The sequence below is a fragment of the Pleurodeles waltl genome, chromosome 5, assembly GCF_031143425.1.
Source record: "Pleurodeles waltl isolate 20211129_DDA chromosome 5, aPleWal1.hap1.20221129, whole genome shotgun sequence".
Lineage (NCBI taxonomy): Eukaryota > Metazoa > Chordata > Amphibia > Caudata > Salamandridae > Pleurodeles > Pleurodeles waltl.
In genome coordinates, this window is record NC_090444.1 from 950,592,268 (window position 1) to 950,606,192 (window position 13,925).

The 13,925-nt window shown below is 39.3% G+C and overlaps 1 protein-coding gene across 7 annotated transcripts in view; it reads left to right on the forward strand.

The window, feature by feature from the left end:
• Window positions 1-9,834, forward strand: part of RGS17 (regulator of G protein signaling 17) — a 525,561-nt gene extending 515,727 nt beyond the window's left edge. For 3 of the 7 annotated variants that reach the window (XM_069235064.1, XM_069235062.1, XM_069235063.1), the window contains one exon: window positions 6,315-9,829. In XM_069235064.1, coding sequence (XP_069091165.1) covers window positions 6,315-6,503 — 189 coding nt within the window. In that variant the 3' untranslated portion in view covers window positions 6,504-9,829. Of the gene's footprint in view, window positions 1-6,314 lie in introns of all 7 variants that reach the window. The other 4 variants (XM_069235065.1, XM_069235067.1, XM_069235066.1 and 1 more) reach the window with 3 other exon arrangements.
• Window positions 9,835-13,925: the final 4,091 nt, after the last annotated feature.

Sequence of the window (13,925 nt, forward strand, 5' to 3'; positions counted from 1 at the left end):
TCACTGGGCCTGTCCTCCCCCTGTTGCAAAGCAGTCCTCCCAGCTTCCCTGTTGTCCTGTGCTTCTGTCCCCTAAACCATGTGCCCACTGCCACTGACCCCAGGTCCCTGTAGTGGTGGACACACTGCTGATTGACGTGTTCTGGGGACAGGGGTATGGGCCCGCTGGGTGGGTGCTGTGCTGGTGTTTCCTGAGGGGGGAGGCTCTGTGGTGTTATGGGACTGTGGCTGGGTGACCGACTGTCTGGAGGTCCCTGCTGGGCCAGGTAGGTCATCCTGATCCACGCGTGCAGAGGTGCTGTCATCACTGTGGGCCTCTTCTGTGGGGGGACTGGATGTTGCTGGCACCTCCTCTCCGGTGATTTTGTGTAGGGGTCCTGTGGGGATGTAAATGCAGTGTTATAATTTCATTTCATTTACTTTATTTCGGTAAGTAAAAACATACCATAAAAGTACAATACACAACAAATTATGGAAAAACACTAGAAATAAAAGCGCAATAAAAATGGATAAAAAATTGGAAAAAAGTTAAAATCATGGCAGAATAAACATAGAATATTTTTCTCCAATAATAAAAAGTTCCTCTCAACAGGTAACCAATTCCTAAAATCCATTAACAGTCAATAATATGGAAAAACAGTACCTATAATGCCACAATATGTCAACTAATATCATACGTCAAAGTTCAATAAATATGCATAAATAGATCTAAAAATCAGCTACCCAATCTTGTTCTTCAAAATTGCTAATCTGAGACGCCAGATTGATTCAAATAATTTTGCCACTGGATAGACTATGTAAACGGATGGGTCAGATTTAAGAACTCTCTCAGCATGTAAACAGGTCCTAACACCTAATTGTTTACATAAGGGACTAATCCAAAGGGCTCTTTGTTTATTGTATGCACGACAGTGGAGAAGAACATGTGAAACAGACTCTTCGTTTTTACAACCCATCGGACAGAGCTTAGACCTGTTAGTGGAATTGGGCCATTTGTAGGTTAGGGAACACAAAGGGAGGGACCCTATTCTGAATCTGATAAAAAGGGCACGTGCGAATGGAGAAAGTGCTGGGTCCATGAAGGGCTCAAATTCATAGTGACATTTGACTGACAAGTAACTATCAGACATGGACAACGGGACAACCTTAGCAAATTGAGCAGTCTGGACATTATGCCAGAAAGCGTCCTTCAACAGCTGCACAGCATTTTTAGGGATGGAAGAAGGATCCTGCCAATAGGACCCTAAGCGAAGGTGGGTTAAGGACCGTTCGACATAAGCACACCAATTAGTTTTCGTGTTGGGGTTGCGGCCCTCCAGTTTGAGGAGCCCACATCTAAATGGAATGAGGGCATCTGATGACCATAGCCGAATCCAAAACAAGAGGGGCCTTAAGGCAGCAATCTGTGTAATTGAAAAGAGATTTAGGTCCATTCGGATGGGCAGGGATGGAGTGCTGGAAGGAACTTTTAGCAGCATCTTCAGGAACTGGTTTTCCACCCTTGCCAGATTCGCCAAGTTGCAGTGGCCCCAAAGCTCTGCACCATACAGGGCCCCCCCGGCTTGAGATTTGTATATTTCGAGAGCAGGAGTCATTGCAAAACTGGGTGATCTAGAAGCAAATCTCATGATGCCGCCCGCCCTTTGCTTCAAACACAGTAGTGCTTTCTGGCAGTGGGCATGCCAGAGATGTGAGTCTTCTAATTTTATGCCTAAGTAATCAAAAGTGCCCACTCTTTCCAGGGAGACGCCTTCTAGATATACGGCCCCTTCATTTTCTGCTTCTTGTCCCCAAAGACCATGTATTTTGTTTTTGCTGAGTTAATTTCCAAACCCTGATCATTGCAGAACTCCATAAACTTAGAAAGCAGACTAGAAAGACCCATAGCTGTTCTGGAAAGTAGCAAGGTGTCGTCAGCAAACAAAAGACATGGGAACTTCTGCCCACCCATACTAGGGGCATCGCCAGGACAATCTAGAAGATATGGGATACATGCATTGATAAACAGGAGAAACAGGGTGGGCGCAAGAACGCAGCCCTGCCTCACACCACGGGCTGTTGGAAATGCTGGGGTCAGATCACCTGCAGGGCCCCAGCGAACTCTGGCACAATTGTCAGAGTAAAGATCTTTAATAATATTGATCATGGAGCCCGGGACTCCAGTATTGCTCAAAATCTCCCACAGCTTGGTGCGCGGGACAAGGTCAAAGGCAGATTTCAGATCAACAAAGGCCACAAATAAGTGGCCTTGGTCTGTGTCTACGGTCTTCCACTTGATGGTAGTAAAGCGGAAGACCTGGTCGATAGTACTGACCTTGTCCCTAAATCCTGCCTGAAGATGACTTAAAACCTGGTTTTTCGCTATCCAATATTTCAGTCTGGATAGCAGCTGAGAGCAGAATATTTTTTGCAGGTTATCTAATAAGCTGAAGGGTCTATAATTTCCTGGAAAGCTCTTTTCTCCTTTTTTGTGTATGGGGACAATAGTTGCCACCTTCCAGGAGTCCGGATAAGACCGGGTTGTCAAGGCAGTGTTCGATATCCTGTTGATATACTGGGTCCATGTAGATAAATCTGATTTGTACAGGTCCGAGGGGATACCGTCTGGTCCAGGGGCCTTCCCTGTTCTTTGGGCACAAATTGCATTATAGTTTCAGCGTGTGTCAACTTGTGCATGGGTATGTTGCCCTCTATGGTTGATATTGCCATGGCAGATTGGCCTTAGTGAGAGTTGTTATTTGGTGGGCCAGGTGATTGTCTCTAGTGTGCACGCAGTGGTGATGTCTGTCCATGGAGGTTTGTGAGTGGTGTCCATGCATTGGTATATCATGCAGGGCTTGGCATTGGGATGAGTGGGTTGTGATGGCGGGGTGTGTGGGTAGTGGTGGAGTGATGGAAGTGAGGGTGGGGGCTTGTGATGGCATGCAGGTAGGGGGGGTGAAAATAGTAATGATTTGACTTACCAGAGTCCTGTCCTCCAGCTACTCCTGCCAGGCCCTCAGGATGCAGTATTGTCAAGACTTGCTCCTCCCATGTTAGTTGTGGGGGAGGAGGTGGTGGTCCAACGCCAGTCCACTGTACTGCTATCTGGTGTCTTGCAACCACGGAACGCACCTTCCCCCGTAGGTCGTTCCACCTCTTCCTGATGTCATCCCTTGTTTTTGGGTGCTGTCCCACGGCATTGTCCCTGTCCACGATCCTCCGCCATAGCTCCATCTTCCTTGCAATGGATGTCTGCTGCACCTGTGATCCAAATAGCTGTGGCTCTACCCGGATGATTTCCTCCACCATGACCCTTAGCTCCTCCTCAGAGAACCTGGGGTGTCTTTGTGGTGCCATGGGTGTAGTGTGAGTGGTGTGTGTGATGGTGTATGGGGTGATGTGTTGGAGTGTGTGCTGTGAGGTGCATGGATGGTGTATGACTTCAACAACAGGAGGCACGCTCAGTCCTAACCCTTGGAGATTCTTCACCTATGGGAAGTTACACAAAAGTCAGTCTTTGTCCTCTCTCAGGCAGAAGCAGCTATTGCAGGCCAACCAAGCAAAGCACAGTCACAGGCAAAGGGGCAGTACTCCTCCTCCAGCTTCTCCAGGGCAGAGGTTCCTCTTGGTTCAAGAAGTAATCTGATTTTCAGGGGTTTTGGGTGCTCCTCTTATACCCCTTTCTGCCTTTGAAGTAGGCCTACTTCAAAGAGAAGTCTCTGTTGTTTTCAAGATCCTGCCTTGCCCAGACCAGGCCCCAGACTCACACAAGGGGGTTGGAGACTGCATTGTGTAAGGGCAGGCACATCCCTTTCAGGTCAGGTATAAGTGACCACTCCTCCCCTTCCCTCAGCCCAGATGGCCCATCAGGATATGCAGGCTACACCCCAGCTCCCTTTGTGTCACTTTCTAGAGGAGAGGTGCAAACAGCTCAACTGTCAAACTTTCCCAGACAGGGAATCCACAAACAGGCAGAGTCACAGAATGGTTTTAGCAAGAAAATGCCAACTTTCTAATAGTGGCATTTTCAAACACACAATCTAAAAAACAACTTCACTAAAATATTTTTGAAAAAAGTATTTTTAAATTGTGAGTTCAGGGACCCTAAACTTCATATTTCTATCTGCTTCCAAAGGGAATCTGTGCCTTAATATTATTTAAAGGCAGCCCCATGTTAACCTATGTGAGATAGGCCTTGCAACAGTGAAACTGAATTTGTCAGTGTTTCACTTTCAGGACATATAAAAACACATAGGCCTGGCAAGTGGGTACACTTGCCAAGTTGAATTTGCAGTTTATAACTGCACACACAGACACTGCAGTGGCAGGTCTGAGGCATGTTTCCAGGGCTACTAATATGGGTGGCACAACCAGTGCTACAGGCCCACTAGTAGCATTTGATTTACAGGCCCTGGGCACTTCTAGTGCACTTTACTAAGGACTTACTAGTAAATCAGATATGCCAATCATGGATAAGCCAATGTACATATATTTAATTCATACAGGAAACACTTACACTTTAGCACTGCTCAGCAGTGGTAAAGTATCCAGAACAAACAAAACAGCAAAAACAAGACTCCAGCACACAGAAGCAACCTGGGAAGTAGAGGCAAAATGTTAGGGGAGACCATGCCAATGATGCCAAGACTAACAAGAACACAAGGGAGGCGATGTTGCAACCTATTTGCTGCCTTTCATACATTGTTGTTATGTGTGCCAGGGTATCTTATGTGTTTGGAACTAGAAATTGTAAGTTGCATGTTGCCAAAGGAAAGAAATGATCTAAAACTACATCAGGGTATTAGGGTGATTCCTATATATAAATATATATATATAATTATTTATATTTATGGGGAAGGTCTCTGTGAAACGTTAACGTAGGCATACTTAGAAACAGTGGCCTCAGCAACTCCTTATGGCTGCCCCTTTTTTTTATATCATAGATTTCATGGCAACTCTCCATAAGGTCAGTGCTGGAAATTAGACCTTGTGGTCAAGAAAAGCTCAGTCACATAGGCCATGTGGTTAGAAGTAGGACTCAAACCTATGGTCATTAAAATCAAGTCATGATCCTGACTTTTTTTTAAGTTTATCTGACCTAAAACATGAAACAATAACTGCCAAACGTCTTTAGTGAATTAGTGAATTAAGGCCAGCCCCACATTTTGAAATTACAAAGAAAGGGAGCACACTGCCTAGATTCCAGCAACAAAGCCCAACCCTGATGCATCATGATAAAAGCAGTCGGATTCGTAGTCCGTTCAGAAAGTAATAAAGTCTTTCACCTCTGTAGGCGCAGCAAGTGTTGTATATCGATGTTACATGTGTTTCTGGGTTTAGCCCGTCATCAGCAAGGAGCAGCATGGTATAGGGGCTTGCTTGAAATGCCACCAAATGTCTTCTCGGGTTTATGTACCACTCATGGCACACAGGTGCCTCCCAAGGCTCGTCAGCCGTGGCTCAAGGGTGCCGTCTTAAAGACAAAATTACAAAGAAAGGGAGCACACTGCCTACACTCCAGCAACACCACATTTTGGAATGTAAGATACAGAACAATGATTATTAATCTGCATTGTAAGTATATATGGTTGTCAAGACTAGTGAGTCTGAAATGCCTATTGAGAGTCTTTGGCAACAAATAAAAACTTTCAGGAAAAGGGCCTGTTGTGGTTCTTTCATTTAGAAGAAATATATGTATTCAAGGAGGGCTTTACTGTTGCTATATCTGAAACAAGAGAGTTTTAGTATGGAATCATATTTGGGGGAATTTCTGCTCTCACAATGAAAACAATCTGATAGCTGCTCATAATGGGTTTTTACATAGTAAAGATAATTTTTCTCTTGTAGAAATGGTACTATCTACTCACAGACCCACATGGTACTAAGCTGCCCTTATATATAACATGGAAAAGACAGACCTTATGTCCAAAACTACTAGAGCTGAACATTGGAATCATTTGGAGGTGATGGGAGAGTTATTGAAATTCTCTACTACAGGAGTAAGAGTGGTTTAAACACTTGCAGTAAAGTTTACATTTTTAAGGGATCTTAATAAGATAGTAAACATTAACAGAGATAGGGAAAAGATGGCGTGATATTGTGCTAAAGTCAAATGTTTATGAATATGGTTTCGAAATCTGTATATTTGTTGCAAACTATTGCGTTTTATGAATGTTAATATTTGACAGTAATTCAATGGCATGCTATAAATTCATAGCTATCTTTTTTTACTTATGTTAGGATAACAAATGCTAAATACCAATAAAGACTGAATTATTTTGAACACTCATTGTTCTAGCTTAAATGTTTATTATTGTCTTTTATGTTCTTCAGGTCAGCCTTGACTCCAGAGTGCGAGAAGCAATCAACAGAAACCTATTGGATCCTAATCCTCACATGTACGAAGACGCCCAACTTCAGATATACACTTTAATGCACAGAGACTCTTTTCCAAGGTTTTTGAACTCTCAGATTTATAAATCTCTCCTTGAGAGCACTGGGAGCTCGACTTCTGAAACATAGTTCTTTGTTTTTAGATACACATCTAGCTTTTTTTGAAATAACAAAAGTAGTTTCAAAACACCTGAAGCTGAGTTCCTGGAGAACACCAGCTTGGCACTACTCAGGCAACTGTGAAGACAGCAAAAAGATATTTATATCTATAATGATCTTTGTCTCCATTTTTCCCAGGTCATTCATGCTTCAGTTTAACTACAAAACACTAATGGATAAATACTGCATTTCTCAATTTACAATTGATTTGCACACTGATCACTTGCAGAGGACAATTCCTTTGTGTAATATTTGATGATTTCTGGGATTCCCCTGGTGTTCCCTCACAGTGCATGCATGAGGTAAAATGGCTTCATTTTACCACTTAATTGTTGCAATATATACTCCAATGAAGACATTTTTGTGCAATACAAACTTACTTTGAAATTATTTCATCTGACCTGTATGGGGTTTATCATACTTTTGAACTTAAATAAGGTTTTAATGGCCAATTTTAGAAGTGCTAATAGTGTATAACACTCTTTATTGTGTTGCATTTGATGCATTGACGTCACTACTTTTTTATCGGGGGGAAACATTCCTGCCAACATTTAATGGATATGGATTTTCGGAGTTGGTGTTTCCTCTGATTGGTAACTACCAAAACGGTGGTATTTTATTGTTGTTGTAGCTGTTCTTGTTACAGAGTTTGCAATGTCAAAGAAGCACAACCCATTTTACGGGATCCATATCTGAATGGCACAGTCGATGCGCTGACATTGTTTTAAATCATTTTCAGATCGAAGATTCTCTGTGTACATTTCAGATGTCATATACTGTCACATATTTATTAGACACTGGTCTCCAGGTGTAATACTGTTGTGTAATGTTGTGTACTTCAGAATGAGACAGCTTGAAACTTTGTTTTTCTATATATTATTTTTTAATAAAATGGTAGGTTACCTACATGTAGCATTTTAAAAGATTTGAAAGACTAGCATCTGTCTTAGTTTTTTGCTATTTTAAGCTACAACATTGACTTTTAGAGTCCATTCAAAAAGGAAGGACACATTTCAGCTTCAGACCTAAGTAACTCTGTACCACTTCAAAACTAATGATTGAGCAGACAATTAGGCAGTTTACATGAATACATTTACATTTCCATAAGAATAAAAATGTGAAGTAGCACCCTTATTTTTTGCTGACCTATTTCTTTATTTTATAATTTGTTCAAGATATTTCTAAAAGAAAATCCTTTACACTGGTTGCCATTTTTGACCTATGCCTGAGAATGAGATTGCTTTCATTTTTAAATGAATCACCGTTTCCATTTCTTATGAAAATATTACTGAACTCCTAGCACAATCATACATTTCCACTTACATTTAACCGGTCATGGCATAGTGTGGATTGAGTTTGAGTACAATGGGAATCAATTACATTGATGTTGATGAAATAAGCCTTATATATGTGAAGGCTTATACAGAGATGTGACGTCCTTTCTTTATGTTTTACTACCTCTTATTTTTGTTATTTATTGAATGCTATTAAGTCCCCTTTTTAACGTATTTTCAGCTGGAGAATGTTAATTTACTTTTTTTAATTAAAATAATACTGTACTCCCAGCACAATCATACATTTCCACTTACATTTAAACAGTCACGGCGTAATGTGGTTTAAGTTTAATAAAATGGAAACCAATTGCATTTGTGCTGATGAAATGAGCTTTATATATATTTGAAGGCTTATACAGACCTCTCGCATCTTTTTTTTTTTTACTGCCTCTTATTTTTGTTATTTATTGAATGCCATTAAGTCCCCTTTTTAACCTCTTTTCAGCTGGAGAATGTTAATTACTTTTTTTGCATGTACTAAAACATTAAAAGTGATTTTTTTATGAATGCTCATTGGATTTTGTAATCAATTTTAGATTCAGGAGAAATGAATATAAAGGGCTATTCTATGTCCCCTATGCAAATATATACACTGTTGTGGGCATTTGAGAGGACACGATTACATACAGTGCTTGAAATGGAGCAAGAGTAGTCTGAAAAATCAATATTTTGAATATGTGTCACCATCAGTGGGTGGCATGTGCTTGTCACAAGAAAAACAGTGACATTGTGCAGGGATGTGCTGTTTTTTTCCCCTGTAAAAAAGACTACCAGTTCTTTGAGGTTTATAACACTTGCCCATTTGATGCACTGATATCAGAAACAAAAACATTTCTGAAAAGTGGACAACAGTATACTGTTTACACCAACGTGGCTGATTAGCCTATCATATTCAGCACATATAATAATTTATGAAATTATAGGTAAAAGATTAAACCAATATTTATAGCAGTTGTTTATGACCTATGTGTTTTGTGTGAAAATTTTACTCTACTATGATATGCTTTGTTCGTATTTGTTTTACTAATTTGCAAAATGAGGCAAACTCGAAATTGCAAATTGATAAAACCGATTATGGATTTTTAAGGGCAATGTTTACACACTAGCAAAAATGTGAACTTTTTTACTTGAAGAATGAGACTATTTCTCATCCATGGGAAGACACGACTTTTCTACTGTGAAGTTTTATTGTTTCTGGAGATGGTTTCAGAATACCTTTTAATGTACTGTACAATATATTTACCTTTTGACCATATTTTTGATGTTATTTAATGTCTGCCAGTGTTTGAAATGCAATAACTTGGTGCAGATGTGGAAATCTGTAAAAGTATGAAAATGTGCATGGAAACTATAAAACCCTTTGAACTGTGTAGGTAGCAACTGATTATGACCTGCCAGGCAGGCATTATTGTTCTGTGATTTAAGAAAATGGTTGACTGAATTTGCTTTGGGTGACCGCAAATGGCATGGATTACTGGCTTGGCAGTTACACCCCACTGCAATAAAGGTAGCTAGGGACAAAGTCTATATTCAGTAGCCCTTCACACTGTGTAGAACCAATGTTAATAGATAAATTAATTTTGAATAAAATGTATGCTTCAATGCAACATTAAAACCTGTAAAACAGGTATGAGATTTATAATATATTTACCTTTCTGTCACATAAACTAAAAATCAACGTGTACATTTTCATTTAAATATATGTAACAAATTGTTAACAGCATTATGTAACGAATCATTAATAGAGGGAATGCAACTAATTCAGGTATTCATGTGTTTCTATTAACGCACCCTCTTGTAGGAAAAAGAAGGCAGTTTCCCACCAAGACTTTAAACACCTAAGGGTGCTGTGTAGAGATAATCACAGAAAAGGGAAAGTCAAATATTTAGCTAAACTCTTTGATTGAACATGTGCATGGGTGCATGTATGAAAACCTATTTTTTAAAATAAAAATATATTTCAATATATTTGGGTCCTGTGTGCCAGGCTGTTAATTAATATCTTAGTCCACTCCTCATTGATAATGGAGACAACCAATCCTGTGTGTGGCTTCCAATCCGATGAGTTCACAACTTCTAAATGAGGGGGATGATAACACCTGAAAAGCCAGATACTGTTGAATAAGTTCAGAGTATAGACAAGGTGGGGCAAGTGGCTTTGAAAACAATGCAGTGAACAGTCAAAATGGCACAGGCTAAAAAGAAGACCACCATATCAGTAGTGTAAGAAGTCCATGTGTTTGTTTAGATTTTATTTCCAAAAGATCAGCTACTCCCATAATGCTATGGCCGAACACATGTAATATACTTAATTAGAATTTGTGTTGCAGCCCTCTCACGACTTTGGGAGTTATTTAGAGTTTAGTGCATATCGAGTTCCACCAATAAATGGTGAATATTCAATTTACCCTATTTATTTAGAATTATACTGGAGTGGAAGTTATGAAAAAGGTAGACATGATATTCTCTGAGGGATACACACTAAATGGGACAGATGAGATAACCTAAAAATTGTACCTGATATTCTGCATCAGCCAAAATCTAAATACCCACCTTTGTTATGGTACGGTTGTACAGTCATACATGTCATTCAATGTTCATTGGTCAAAAATGCTGACAAAAGGGCAAGATAAAAGGTGTCCCTAAAACATAACCCATAATAGAGGTGGTGTTAATTTAGATATTCTGCTCTAAATGAAAACAATTTCTAAATAGCATATTAGTCCCTATCATCAGCGCTATGCAAGCTGCTAAATGGTCTTGTCCTCAGTTTTCATCCTCACCTGAAAATAGGGCTAATATCTCATGGAAGGACATATAATGACATGAACCAACTGCAGCGATCTATAATGTTATGTTCGATTTTTTTAAATACATACTTTTAAATCTGGCTTTAAAAAGCATATTATAGGAGCTAAATGATCCAGCATGTCACAGTAATAAAGCATTTGCTATTCATTTATTTCAGTAGCAGATAATCACTAACATTCGTGCAGGAAAAAGGTCAGGACCATTCAATAGTAGGATGGCTAAGAAAATAGGAGAAGCCAGGTGAGAAAAACATTAAAGAACGAGTGTGTTTAGGCTTCTGGGAACAGAGGAAACATTACAGTTGTTTGACATGAAATATGTTGTCCACAACTGGTGGCGAACATTGGCTAAAATCAAAGACTTTAGTTTTGTGGCTGTCTCTGGTTTTAAATGAAATTCACATGGAATTTTTAATCTTCTTGGAGAGTAATTAAGATGGCTAGCCACAAGAACATTTGGGCACATATTATACATATATCGTACATTTCTTTTGCCTGCTATGGCATGGTTCTCTTATTATTAGGTTGTGTCCATTCCTGTTCTTGAAATCACACCATTTCAGAATTCTATGATAACTATTAGTAACAAATACTCTCACTAATGTGTAGGCTGGGAATATTGTATCTGGAATTTCAATGGGATAGAATATCATTGCAAAAATGTCAAAGGATAAAATATCAAAAGGTAAGATTCTAAACATTTTCTACACCTAACTCCACATAAACATACCTACTGATATATATGTATATATATATATATATATGTATATATATATACATATATATATATATACACATATATATGCACACACACATTGATATTTTGTACCTCGATATTGTTGAAACAATATTCTGTCCTGCCAATATTCGAGATTCAATATTCCCTCCTACAATTCTGAAATATTCAATCATTATTTCATGTGTATGTTATTACAGTGATAATGTTACTAGAAATGCAAAACCCATCCACAATTTGGCATATCCTTTGTTTGATGTGCCATGTAACTGTATGGATAATCAACTTAAAAGATGACCAGCTATAAGTGAAAAGGTTCAGTCTTGTACAATTCCTTCTGATTGATGAAATGCAAATATGAGGATGTTTCTGTTTAAAAATAGGCAGATTACTAATTAATAATGTAACCTAGTACTATATGGTATAGACAACTTCCTGATGTTCATTATAGACATATTGCTAGCGACAGAATAGTTGCATTACCATATAGAGGTCAAAGGCTGAGTTCCTTTATGAGGTCTTGGAACTTTGAGGTGCCATCTCCAGAGGTTAGGTCTTTCAATATTTCTTTCTGCAGTTCCTCATTCTCCACTAGCAAGATCTTTTTCCAGTGTCATGCAATCAAATTAAACTGGTGTTTAGCTCTTTCAAAGGGCTCAGGTGGGTGGACCTAAAATATGACCATGCAAAGATAAACACCTGAGGAAGAGCTACCCCAGGTAAATGGGAACACCCAAGGCTTTGTGTGAAAGACAGAGACTAACAAATCTACAACATAAACAACATTGTTACAGTTACAAATGAATCTAAGAGTCTGAATCCTATTGTCACAGGGCTTTAACTATAGAATGCAAACATTTGTGCCTTATTAGAGAATATTGTGGCAGACAAAAATTAAGGCATACAATAATAATTACTTGTTTTGAGTACTACAATGTGTCTCCCCACAAAACCATTAACCTAGAATAGTGAACACATTAACTTTAGATGTGTGTTAGGCTGAGTCAGTCATGTACAAATTTGAATTGGGGTCCATACGTTAGCACAGAACTTAACTCAAGCCATGAAGTTAGACAATGAAAAAGAAAATGTATTGAAACACAAATTACTTGCCAAGAAACAAAAAGACCTAAGCCACAAAACTGCATGCAAGACTGAGAAAAAAAAGTTAACAAAAGATTAGAAAATAAAACACCAAGAATCTTTGGCAAACAATGAAAATATAGTCTCGAGTTCACACATATGCAGCATATTGAAACTGCACCAAATTAATGGTTGATGGTCACTGTTGTTCTTCAAGGAAATCCAAATATGGTGATGCGGGCAAACTATATTGTCAGTTTAGGTATTTAATAGTGTCCTCACCCGACACAAGGTTAACACTTAAAATGTTAAGATCCTGTGTGTGAGGAGATCTGTAAAACCCGCAAGGAGGATTATGAATTTTGTAGCTCCCAACAGTGAGTTTTTGGACCGATTCTCGTATGCTTAGACCGTTTTTTGTATGATTTAGCATATTACCCTAGTGGGACAGGTATGCCCAGATGTGGATCGATACACACTGTAGCACGGGAACCAAGTTATACCTGGCTGATGGCCCTAACTAGGGTGAAACCCATCCTGGGTTGCTTGTGTTCTGGTTCAGGGAGGATCTGGCCTGGCAGTTCAGTCTATAGTGTTTTTGGAAAGGGTCAAGACTAATTTGCATATGGCTGTGTCCAAATTGAAGTGCCACAGTGTGCAAAATAACAATGGATTGGGATGCTGCCCGAGTAATTACAAGTGGCTAAGATTAATTCAAGCATTCCAGCCATCCCTTTTTTGCATGATTTTGTCTATTACTTAAGGTGAGATGGGTATGCTGAGACATTGAACCCTTGCACACTGCGTCACTGGAACCAAGCTATACCTAGCTGATGAGCCCTTACTAAGGCAAAACCAGTCTTGGGTTTCTTATATTCTGGTTCAGAGAGGACCTGGCCTGGCAGGTGGAGCTAGACTGTTCCCATTTGAGCAGGGTGAAGACTGATTTCCATATGGCTAGGTCCAAACGGAGGTAGAGTGGTGTGCTCAATAACAGCGGATTGGGATGCAGCCCTGAGTAATTACCAGTGACTAAGATTAATTTAGGCTTTCCATCTATCACTTTTACTATGCTTTAGTATTTTCTTTTAATTTGCAGCAACATTAAAACACCCAATAAGGTTATATTTTAAATCTCGGGATTACTTAATGGAATGTGTCAACAAAGAAGTGTTGTGAAACAAGGAACATGAATGAAAAGTGAATTAAATGTGTGCTTCCAGTGCTGCACAGTATCAAGGTACTAAGGACTATTCATTGTCTTGTATTAATCTCTTACTGAAAGCTACAGTAAACCAGAACATCCACGTTGCAATCAGGGTTTGTTGATGGCTGAATATTGCTGGTAAGGTTTCAAATATTGCATAACCACTGTGTACTGTTTAATCAATAGTATATTCATGGAAGCTGAAAACTGTAATTCCATTTA